At 38.7% G+C, this 12,072-nt stretch overlaps 1 protein-coding gene across 4 annotated transcripts in view; it reads right to left on the bottom strand.

Annotated features, from left to right (window-relative positions):
* Nucleotides 1–12,072, bottom strand: part of UIMC1 (ubiquitin interaction motif containing 1) — a 128,047-nt gene that overhangs the window by 43,837 nt on the left and 72,138 nt on the right. For all 4 annotated transcript variants that reach the window (XM_011946857.1, XM_011946854.1, XM_011946856.1 and 1 more), the window contains 3 exons: nucleotides 10,530–10,591; nucleotides 8,390–8,466; nucleotides 3,908–4,011 (listed from right to left, as the gene is read on the bottom strand). In XM_011946857.1, coding sequence (XP_011802247.1) covers nucleotides 3,908–4,011; nucleotides 8,390–8,466; nucleotides 10,530–10,591 — 243 coding nt within the window. The remainder of the gene's footprint in view (nucleotides 1–3,907; nucleotides 4,012–8,389; nucleotides 8,467–10,529; nucleotides 10,592–12,072) is intronic.

Genomic DNA, 12,072 nt, shown 5'->3' on the forward strand with positions numbered 1-12,072 from the left:
CGGCTAATTTTTTGTATTTTTAGTAGAGACGGGGTTTCACCGTGTTAGCCAAGATGGTCTCAATCTCCTGACCTCGTGATCTGCCCGCCTCGGCCTCCCAAAGTACTGGAATTACAGGCGTGAGCCACCGCGCCCGGCCACAACTATTTTTTAAAAGAGGTACTTAGATACTGAATATTGACATCTTAAAGGTTGTTGGTCCTTAACTTCAGACTTCATAAAAAAAAAAACACACACACACACCTCACTCTAAGAAATGAACCCAGTGAAAACAAAAGCATGTCCTGCAAATCACCAAACTCTCCATCCCTCCCCTACCCAATTATGTGTAGCTTAGAAACCTCCTTGTTCTGGATCTTCCCCTTCCTACCACACAACTCTTAACATAGTTTACTTAAAAATTGACTGACTAAACTAGCTCTGGAGGACTCTGAATAACTTCTGTTAGCTCTTCTGAGAAGAGAATATTTAAGACTCCAACAAAGGGAAACTCTCAGGCAAGATACTCAGAAAATACTATTTCCTGACTATTGTCAGAAATCAATAGCTGACTATTGTCAGAAATCAAGAGGGACTACATACAGTTGTGCCATGGGTATTTCCAAATACCTCAAATAATATTGAGCAATTCTCTGTCATTAGTAAACTAATATAAATAAACAGTAATATATTACAAAGCAGTAAATAATATGACTTTCCACATGATACTTCTACTTGTGACAAATCTCTGCTACATGTTTTACATTCTTTATCTAATTTCACCTGCAAAGCAACCTAGTAAAATAGGTATTCTGCCTCCATTTTACATATGAAGAACTGAAATTCAGAAAGGCATTTATCTTCTGTGCTTCCCTAATGCCCTAGGAATCTATCATTACCTTTGTCAGACTACATTATAATTATAATTATCTGTGTATATGTCTGTCTCCTCCCTTATCAGAACCCTCAGTGCAGGGACTGTTTTTCTTATTTATCTTTGTATCCCAAGAGTCTAAAACAATGACTGGCACAAAGTATACAAACTATAAATAGCTGCCTAGTGAATGAATAAAACGATTAATTTGCGCAACATTCAAAACATGGTGGAGTTGGGATTTAAAGCCATGTCTTCTAATTGCAATGCTCAAGCTACTTGTACTACACCATACCACCTTCCAGTAAACAAGAAATTTTAGGACAAATGACCTACATAGATCCCAATGGCAAGAGTCCACACCCTTTATACTATACTATCTTTGTGCACATAAAGTGTTCCATTCTGTCTAATAAGTGACTTGTAACTAGTACATGATTTCAAATCTCTAACTTATTTTAACAAAAACTTCTAAGACTATTTAGGGACATCCACAGACTTTAGCAAACAGCAATACCAAAAAGAGGACATTCAATGGGAGAAAGGCTACATGATTCCATCTATTTGATGTGTAGTAGCACAGACATGTTCACCATAAATTCTAAACAGGGTTCATGCTCTTTGACCCAAACAAAGAATAGTCTGGTTTGCAGTCATGGACGGGTATGAAATCAGCCTTAACTAAGGGCTTCTTCTGTATGTTAGGATGACTATGGTAATAATACTCCATTCCCTCATTCCCATTTAGAAGATTCTGTTTCTTCCTGAGAAAACTATCCAGAGGCCATTTTGACATTATCAAGCAGGATCTGTCCTCAGTCATTCTGCAGCAGGGAGTGTCATCGTCTTTCCTACCACCACTGGCATCAGGGAATCTTGGTCTGTCCATTGTGACAGATCACGTTCCAGAGAACCAGGCAGTGTGCATGATTCATGAAGGCAGAATTTTTACCCAGTTACCTGCAGTGCAGAGACCAGGGAGAGGATCTAACTTCTACTGTAAAAACTGTTTTTTAAAAATTCCAGGCTGGACATGGTGGCTCATGCCTGTAATCCCAGCACTTTGGGAGGCCTAGGCAGGTGGATCACCTGAGGTCAGGAGTTTGAGACCAGCCTGGCCAACATGGTGAAACCCCATCTCTACTAAAATACAAAAGTTAGCTGGGCATGGTGGTGGGCACCTGTAATCCCAGCTACTCGGGAGGCTGAGGCACAAGAATCACTTAAACCCACGAGGCGGAAATTGCGGTGAGCCAAGATCGTACCACTGCACTCCAGCCTTGGATACAAGAGCAAGACTTTGTCTCAAGGAGGAAAAAAACAAACAAACAAACAAACAAACAAAAATCCCAGAGTATAAAAAGGAACCTTTCTTTTTTTTTTTTTTTTTGAGATGGAGTCTTGCTCCGTAGCCAGGCTGTGGAGTGCAGTGGCGTGATCTTGGCTCACTGCAACCTCCAACTCCCGGGTTCAAGCCTTTCTCCTGCCTCAGCCTCCTGAGTAGCTGAGACTACAGATACGCACCACCACACCCAGCTAATTTTTGTATTTTCAGTAGAGACAGGGTTTCACCATGCTGACCAGGATGGTCTCAATCTCTTGACCTTGTGATCCACCTGCCTCAGCCTCCCAAAGTGCTGGGATTACAGGCATGAGCCACTGCGCCCAGCCAAAAAGGAACCTTTCTTAAGGTGCACAGGATAAGAAAGTATACACCAATGTAACCAAAATCTTTATTTCTACTGAGGAATTTGGCTCTCAGGCTGCTCGTGACAGCAACAGATTTTTAAGATTTTAAAATTTTTAAAAGAATTCCAGGTAGTTAAACTGTTTTGTTAGACTCAACATTAAAAATACACACCAAGGACCAAGCATGGTGGCTCACGCCTGTAATCCCAGCACTTTGGGAGGCTGAGGTGGGCAGATCGCTTGAGGTCAGGAGTTTAATACCAGCCTGGCCAATGTGGCAAAACCCTCTCTACTAAATATACAAAAATTAGTTGAGCATGGCATCGTGCGCCTATAATACCAGCTACTCGGGAGGCTCAGGCAGGAGAACCACTTGAACCGGGGAAGCAGAGGTTGCAGTGAGCTGAGATTGTGCCACTGCACTCCAGCCTGGACAACAGAGCGAAACTCCATCCCAAAAAAGAGAAAAAAGAAAAAGAAAAGAAAAAGAAAAATATACACACCGAGAATCTCAATCAGAAGTATGAACTTTTGTATCAGTCAGTTTTATAGTTACTGCCAGATATGTAAAGTGAGGAAAGGTAATGACGCAAATAGATCAGACAGCTATCTTGACTTTGCATTTCTGATCAAATTAGGGCTGAAAGTTATGTATACATCATAATACAAACACAGTAATTTTTTCCAAGACCATTTGTCTCTGTTACTTATTGGTACATAATAATAAATGCCCTAGAACTTTGGACTCAAACCCGTGTTCAAATTCTATTTCTATCATTATTAGTAGCATGATTTAGAGCAAATTAAACATCCTAAGCCCCTGTTTCCCTATCTCTAATAGAAATAATAATGCATACAAAAGTACTCAAGAAATGGTAACTACTGTTATTTTTAGAAACAATGCTGAACTAATCTTAACTATAAAAATCTCTCCCAGGCCAGGCACGGTGGCTCACGCCTGTAATCCCAGCACTTTGGGAGGCTGAGGCAGGCGGATCATGAGGTCAGGAGATCAAGACCAACCTGGCGAACACTGTGAAACCCCGTCTCTACTATAAATACAAAAAAATTAGCTGGGCGTGCTGGTGGGCGCCTGTAGTCCCAGCTACTCAGGAGGCTGAGGCAGGAGAATGACATGAACCTGGGAGGTGGAGCTTGCAGTGAGCGGAGATTGTGCCACTTCACTCACTCCAGCCTGGGCAACAGAGCGAGACTCCGTCTCAAAAAAAAAAAAACTCCCTGACATAAGTGCCCCCAAAAGTAAAACCCCTGCCACCTAAATCTTTTCAGCCAATGTCAACATTGCATCAGAGAGAGGACTGCCAACAGAAAGAAACCACTGAGAAAAAATAGGAAAATATTCACCTCCTTATCTGTCATTATTATTCTGACTCCATCCAAGATATCTCTGCTACCTGGAGAGACTTCTCTTTCAAGGTCAAAAGTTTCAGAGGAACTTAGCTGTGTCTCTGTAATTTAAAAAAGTTAAAATCCCATTAATTTTCACTTTGCATTTTCGTAGTTAAAAAAACAAACATGCCTATTTTCCCCTAAAGTTTAGGATGTCATAATACTGTGGTGGCAATATATTAATAGATTTAGTTTGTTTCTTCTTAAAGCTTTATTGAGGCATAATTTACAAATAACAGAATTCATAAATTTTCAGTATACAGTTTAATGTGTTTTGACAAATGTATACCCTTTATATACTACCATTTATACCATGTAACCTCTACCATAATCAAGATACAAAACATTTCCAACACCCCAAAAAGTTCTCTGTACCCCTCTACAGTCAATCTCCTACCACTCCGGTCACTGCAATGAACTCTTTACAATGACCAGCTGACTTTATGTTTCTATAATTTTGTCTTTTCTAGAATGTCATATAAATAGAATCACAGGTCTTTTGCGTCCAGCTTCTTTCACTTAGTATAATGTGTCTGAGATGGACCCATGTTGTCACATAATATCAATAGTTCATACTTTTTACTGCTGAGTAGCATTTCATTGTATAGATATATCACAATTTGTTTATTCATTGATCAATTGATCGATTGGCTTATTTCCACTGTAATTCTAGTTTTAAAGTATATTGATTTGACAGAAAACAAGAACCTGACAATGTTAGTGCTGAGGTTAAAGAGATGATAAGAAAAAACAGAAATTGGGACCAGAAATAGAACATATATTCCAGACAAAGATGAGCCTTTCTTTAATATATTCTTTAAGCAGCATCTATTAATTCAACAAATATTAATTGAACATCAAGTCCCAGGCTTTATACTAGCTACCAGTAATATGAAAATGTAAGACGGGGTCCCTTGTAGTCTAGTTCAGGGGCCAGAAAACTAGATACAGCTCTTGGGCCAAATCCTGTCAGCTGCCTATTTTTCTAAGTAAGGTTTTATTAGAACACAGCCATGCTCATTCATCTATATACTGTCTATGGCTGTTTTTGCACTAAAATGCCAGAACCAAATAGTCTCAACAGACTCTATGGCCCATAGGGCCTAAAATACTTCCTATCTAGTCTTTTATTTTTAAAAAGTTTGGCTGAACACAGTCATTCATGCCTGCAATCCCAATGCTTTGGGAAGATGAGGCGGGACAATCACTTGAGGCCAGGAGTTCAAGGTTGTAATGAGCTATGATCACACCACTGCACTCTAGCCTGAGTTACAGACTGAGACCCTGTCTTAAAAAAAAAAAAAAGTTTGCCAACTTCTGCTGTAGATACGTATCACTTAATATAACAACAACAAAAAAAATTGTAATTATCTTTCAAAACCACCAATGTATCTGGAAACGATAGTTACAGACTGAATGTTGGTGTACCTCCCCAACTTCATACGTTGAAATCCCAACCCCCAATGTGATAGATAATATTAGGAAAAGGGACCTTTGGAAGGTAATCAGGTCATGAGCATAGGACCTTCCCTCAAAAGAATGGGACTAATGCCCTTTTATAAGGGACTCCAGAGAGCTCTCACCCTCTTTCCACCATGTGAGGACACAGCAGGAGGCTGCTATCTACGGCTCTCACCAGACACTGAATCTGCCAACTCCTTGATCTTGGACTCTCCAGCCCCCAGAACTGTGAGAAATAAATTTATGTTGCTTATAACCCACTCAGTCTAGAATATTTTGTTACAGGAACCCAAACTAAACCCAGAAATTTATCTCAGAATGCAAATCCAGTAAGTTCTCTGTTATCTGACACTATACCTGCTGTACCTCTAACTGGCACTTTTGTGCCTCACAAATACAGTAAATGGCCAGTGTTAGGCAAATAGAGCATCTGCAAGTTTCTAATGTATCTTCTGAATCTTTAAGAAAGGATTAAATACATTTCCAGAATTAACTATATTTTAATACATCATCAATTTTTTTGAAAACTGGACACACACACACACCCCACCTTACTGGAAAAAGGCTTACAGCACATAAACTTCAAAATCTTCTCTGTCAACTTTCCCTAAAGGTATTTTCAAAAAGACATTCAGTATATTTAAAAATAAGAACCATTCACTGCTTAGATTACTGCAATAACAAAAAGTCTTCAATTACGCTTTCTGTGAATGGCTGAAATGTCCAACTAAGAGGGCATTAGCTTCTCAGAAATAAGCAATGCTAGAAGTATGCAAAATGTGGGCATAAGGCTATAATCCTGCTTCTTCAACTAAGTGAGTAACACTAAAAAGATACTGTAATCTTAAATATTAGACTCCTGAACTGTCAGAAATATGAAACAAAAGTAAATAGGAACAGGTAACAGACTACTACACTAAATATATGTTTCACCCATTTGGAACAAATTTTTTCAGACAATTTATATATATAACTTCTAAATTATATATTTAAAAAGAAACCCAGAAGTTTGGCTTCATGGTGAAGTAGTTATACTTTCTTAGCAAAAGGAACATTAATGTAATGAATACCTTTTGCAATTTCATTTAGACGTGGTTTATGTCAGCAAACAGTTGGACTTAATTAGCAGGCTAATGACAGCAAGTCATGATCATAAAAGCTATCTAACCTCAGTATGAAGGACCTGCTTTCCCTCTCATTAACTAGCCTTCCAAGATCAATATATTTGCAGGTTCCTCCTACAAGATCCCATGGTGATGTCACACGCCATCATCCTAAACAGACTGAGTGATTTCCTTCTAGGAAGTCAGTAGTCCCAGAGAGAGGGGGGAAGCTTTCTTTTCACAAAGGTGGCACAGCATTCTTGAGTGCTCCTGCCAAAATCTGAGCACTCAGTAGTGCAGTCTCTTAGCAGGTATTGCTAGGCAGTAATCCAAATACATTTCAAATGAATTAAGGAGCCACTTTCAATAAAAACCAACATAGGTTAAGCATAATGGTTCATGCCTATAATCCCCAGCACTTTAGGAAGCCAAAGCGGGAGGATTACTTGAGCTCGGGAGTTTAAGGCCAGCCTGAGAAACACAGCGAGACCTCGTCTCTACTAAAAAATAATAATAATAATAATAATTTTAAAAATTAGTTAGGTGTGGTGGCACACGCCTGTAGTCCTAGCTAGTCAGGAGGCTGAGGAGGGAGGATCATTTGAGCCAAGGAGTTCAAGGTTGCAGTCGGTGAGTCATGATTGCGCCACTGCACTCTAGCCTCGGCAAGATTCTGTCTCAAAAAAAAAAAAAAGAAAAAGAAAAAAAGCCAACACAGTTCAATCTTTAAAATAAATAAAGACCTTTATGACAGACCGCCAGATGTTTAAAAATATTTATAGGTCTTTCCTAGATTACATGCAAACTAAGTTTGAGTCTGTGTGGATAAACATTGAAGAAAAACAAAATAAGAAAACTATGATTATCTCCAGTCCTTATAGGCTATATGAGACCTGAGAAAAACTAGACGTGACTTATCGCAACATCTGTATACTTGCTGTTCGAAGCTAAACATCAGTAGGAAGCCCCTCAATCTCACAGGAATGAGGCTAATGATCTTTTCAGAAAAGCCAAAACGGAAAATATAGTCTAAAACAAGTTCCTTACAAAGTAGTAGTTCATATCACAAAATAATGCTTCATACTATACAATGATTCAGGAATTCCCTCAGATGGTAAGTATCTTAGTTCACTTTACATTATTTTGTATATCTAAATCTATCCATGTACAACTTTGAATAAGCATCTCTTCTGCCTAAAACAACGTACGTATCTTTTAATTTTTACAATTAACAAAAAGCACACTAAAGCACTTAACAAGGTTAAGCATCTTAGGTCTAAGATTAAAAATAATGACAGAACATACACAAAACTCAATTTCTGGACCTCCTGTGCAGTAAGACCCCAACAAATGGCAATATAAAAGCTAACTACTAAAAAGCTCTGAAGTCCAGCACTTTGGGAGGCCAAGGAGGGAGAATTACTTAAGCCCCTAAGTTCAGGGCTGCAGTGAACTATGATTGCACCACCGCACTCCAAGCTAGGTGACAGAATAATTTAAAACAATTTAATTTAAATTAATTTAAACAAATTAAGTAACAAAAGGCTCTGAATGTACAGTTAAGTAAGTGCTATTCCTGATGTTTCACTGCCATCTCTGATGAGGTCTGTCCACAATCAAGGAGACAAAAAAGTCATGTTAATTTCAAAACTAAATTACCCCTAAGGAGAGAAAAGATTGAGAATAAAAGCCAATGGCCATTAAAAACACCTATATGTATATACGTATACGAGTGTGGAGATATGTACATACACGCATCAATTACATATAAACCTCCAGAGAGTAGTTTTTTTGAAGAGTCAGAGGAAAATTAATAGGCATGAAAAGGTAGATAGGTATCAGAAATTCAGTAAAATCACAGTGGGGTACTCACCAGGACAAACAGTGATTTCTTCTGCAGAACTCTCTGGCATAAGGACTAAGCTTCTCTTACTGGTCAAAGGAGCAACACTGAAAGAGAACCAAATCCCAAATGAATTCCCAGTAAAATAAATCAGAACATAGAGCCAAAAGCAATGGTGAGTCACTCACAAAGCCACAGGTAATCACAGATACTTGCTGCCTAATGCCACAAAAGCACAACAGGAAAGCAAGGAATCAGTACTGAAAACTGTAGGCCAGAAATATGGAAAATAAATACACTTACTGAAACTTCAGTTCCAGTGAAATCACTGAATGAAAACAAATTCCCTTTTGGAGTTTTTCACAAAGGAAGGTCGAAGGGTAAGAACTATCTGTGAATATCACAGAAGACAAAAACTCCACTCCAATGTAAGGATGTCAAAGGTGTTTTACAGACTCCATCTCAGCCTTCTGAAGGCTAGAGATTTGTAAACTCACAAGAGAAGACACAGAGATTCTTCTGACAACACACTAACTTTCTCCTCCTTTTGCAGTTAAATTTCCTCTTTATCTCAAGATGTTGCTTTCTATGCAACAAAAATAAAATACAATTCCAAACTGCCCTACAGCAAAACTCTGCCCACATAAATTGAATCTCTTTTCTAACAACAACTTAATTATAAATGGCTTCCTTCATCCAACCTTCTGGTTTTCCCTGACTGCTCATGATGTGCAATCTCTGCCTGACATAGGAACACATGGCTGATCTGAGCATCTGAGCTAGCCCCCTCATGCTTCACAGGGCTTTATCATTAACATGATCAAGTATGTAAGAGTGCTTAAAAACAAAAATCCTCACATCAACCAAGAACCACAAAGAGAATAGCTACAACTCAACTCATGATAAATAACTAACTCCTGATAGAAAACTACAAGCGATTTCTCTCTAAATAAAACATCTCATAGCATTTGTTATAAACCCAAGCCAGACATAGTTTACTCTGCATGTAACATTACTGCTCTATTCAAAGGGTCCATCACAAAACAATTTTCTGACATTTATAAAATGGGCTAATCAATTTGAAGTCAAACCACATTGCCTGCGATTCCAACTCTCTCCTGGTGACAAAGTGTATAATCATTTATTAAAACCTACATCTGCTCTGCACAAGGCTCACCACAATAAAGCAGAGAAGCCTACGGGGAGTAGAAGGCCTACTCTGTTAAAACCACTTCCAAAACTTCTTAACAGCAGGAAAATCAAACCAAAGCCATATTCTTTAGCCCAGGAAGGAATACGAAGTACTATCAACCAGAAGCCTAAGAAAGACCACCACCTTGACTACAGCAAATGGCAATTGGGCTTCAACTCTCACATGGGAGAACACAGTCATGCAGTTCAAAGTTAAACTCTTGAGAAAAGTTTCAAACTCAACTACCAGATAAAAAGGGCAAGTGGAAAGTAACTGGAAGCATGATCCAGTTAATAGTGCAGTTTATAATTAATCAATTGCTGTCTATTATTAAAGTAAGAAGACTTAGAAGGTAAGCCCTCAATCAATCAGCAAGAACAATGGAGGAGGTAATGCAAATACAATCCTTTACAGGAGATAGGAGGCACAAACAGATTAAAAGTGGCACAGAACAGACAGTGAGAGTGATGCAGGTTCTGTGTGGCCAGAATAATATGAAGACTTCAAAGAGGATGTAAGTCTCAAGAGTAAATGTAAAAGACATACAAGGTTTAGATATACAGACAAAATAAGCATAAGCAGAGTTGGGGAAAAGAGAGAAAAGGGCTAAGAATAGAAGGACTATAAAGAAATCAGTCTAGAGCCTTCAAATTAGCATAGAAAACTAGTGTAATTAGTTAAAAGAATTGCAGGATGTGACCATTTTTCAGGAATTAATGTAAATAAGATTTATGCCAAGATAGCTGGCCTGGACAAGATGACCTCTAGGATCTCTTCCAGTTCTTAATATTCTGGGCTTCTATGAGATGCACATCTGAGAACTTAGAGATACTAATAAAATTTCTCCTAGTCTTCATTTATAAAAGCGCTAAAAGTTCTCTGGCAAGCTGTCCATGTACAGTCTCACTCACATGGTTCATCTCCCTTATGCTGGCAACCATCAGAGGAGAGAATTCATAGCAACATATAATCTCTCACCTTTGTGAAGCAGGCACAGAGTTTCCCTCTTCAGAAGTTTCTTCAACAATCCCTTGGGAAGACTGCAAAGAAATACATAGTATCTTAAATATACAGGCACAGGTGAACTGGCTTCTCTTCCTTTTTTAAAAAAAATTAATTGTTCAACGTTCTCTCTCAATAATTAACAATAACAAGAAAATATTTTCCATAAGCCAGCAAATTTCAGTAAAATAGGCACATCCTGTAAAGTCAGAAGACTGGTATTTAAATCCGAACTAAATCACTTACTAACTTTGTGATTGGGTAAGGGACTTCTGAATCTCTTTCCTCATCTTAAAATGGGTATTAACAATTGTCTCACAGAGTGTCGTGAAAATTAAACAAGTGGCCGGGCGAGGTGGCTCAAGCCTGTAATCCCAGCACTTTGGGAGGCCGAGACGGGCGGATCACGAGGTCAGGAGATCGAGACCATCCTGGCTAACACGGTGAAACCCCGTCTCTACTAAAAATACAAAAAAACTAGCCGGGCGAGGTGGCGGGCGCCTGCAGTCCCAGCTACTCCGGAGGCTGAGGCAGGAGAATGGCGTAAACCCGGGAGGCGGAGCTTGCAGTGAGCTGAGATCCGGCCACTGCACTCCAGTCCGGGCGACAGAGCGAGACTCCGCCTCAAAAAAAAAAAAAAAAACAAAAAGAAAATTAAACAAGATAATGCATGCAATGCACTTCATAAAATGCAAGACCTATATCAATATTAATTGGTAAGTCAAATGAATTACGATTTCAGAAAAACAATCGAAAATTTTGTGTAGGGGGAAAGAAAAATATAGAGAAAAGTCCAATTTTTAAAGGAAATACTGAGTTGAGATAAACACTGCAGTCCATGATCTTTGAGAAAAACCAAGCCATAACGTAGGCCATCTAAAGGGAAGCTTATAAAGATTCTTTTTGCTACAAATCTGCCACTATGGTTTTTATATCTGGCTACAGGATTATCTTTTCAGAAATGTAATGAATAGGGACTATATAAGGAAAGATTATTCTCACTGATTCAAAAATTATTTTCATTGAGTAATGGTAGAGTTGGTGCAAATACCAACTCATTAAACATACATGCACAGAAGATCACCGAAAAAGCAGCTACTGCTGCCTTAGGCAGACTTCTGAGGAAGTGCCTGGGCTGTGAGGCTTCTTCCACTAGACATAAAGCTATCAGCTGAAGTTTTCAAGGTTTCCTAATAAGATATAAATAACCTAAACAAGTTAGGTATCTCTCTATGAATCTCGCTACCATTCAGGTAAATGATGAAATACACTTAAAAATCAGGAATAGATGAGTTTTCAGTCAAAAGGAAAGTTGTACAATATGGAATATAGTCATTATGAAAAATAAGACTTAACCAAACTACCAAAGGACTAAAATACAATAGCAATAAATACTTAACCTGTCTCTTCCTTTGAAAAACTCAGGGGTGACAAGGCTTTTATTGAGCTCTAAGAAAGAAAGGAAGGAAGGGAAGGAAGGGAAGGGAGGGAAGGGAAGGAAGGGAAGGAAGGGAAGGAA

This window comes from Colobus angolensis, unplaced genomic scaffold (genome assembly GCF_000951035.1).
Source record: "Colobus angolensis palliatus isolate OR3802 unplaced genomic scaffold, Cang.pa_1.0 Scaffold254, whole genome shotgun sequence".
Lineage (NCBI taxonomy): Eukaryota > Metazoa > Chordata > Mammalia > Primates > Cercopithecidae > Colobus > Colobus angolensis.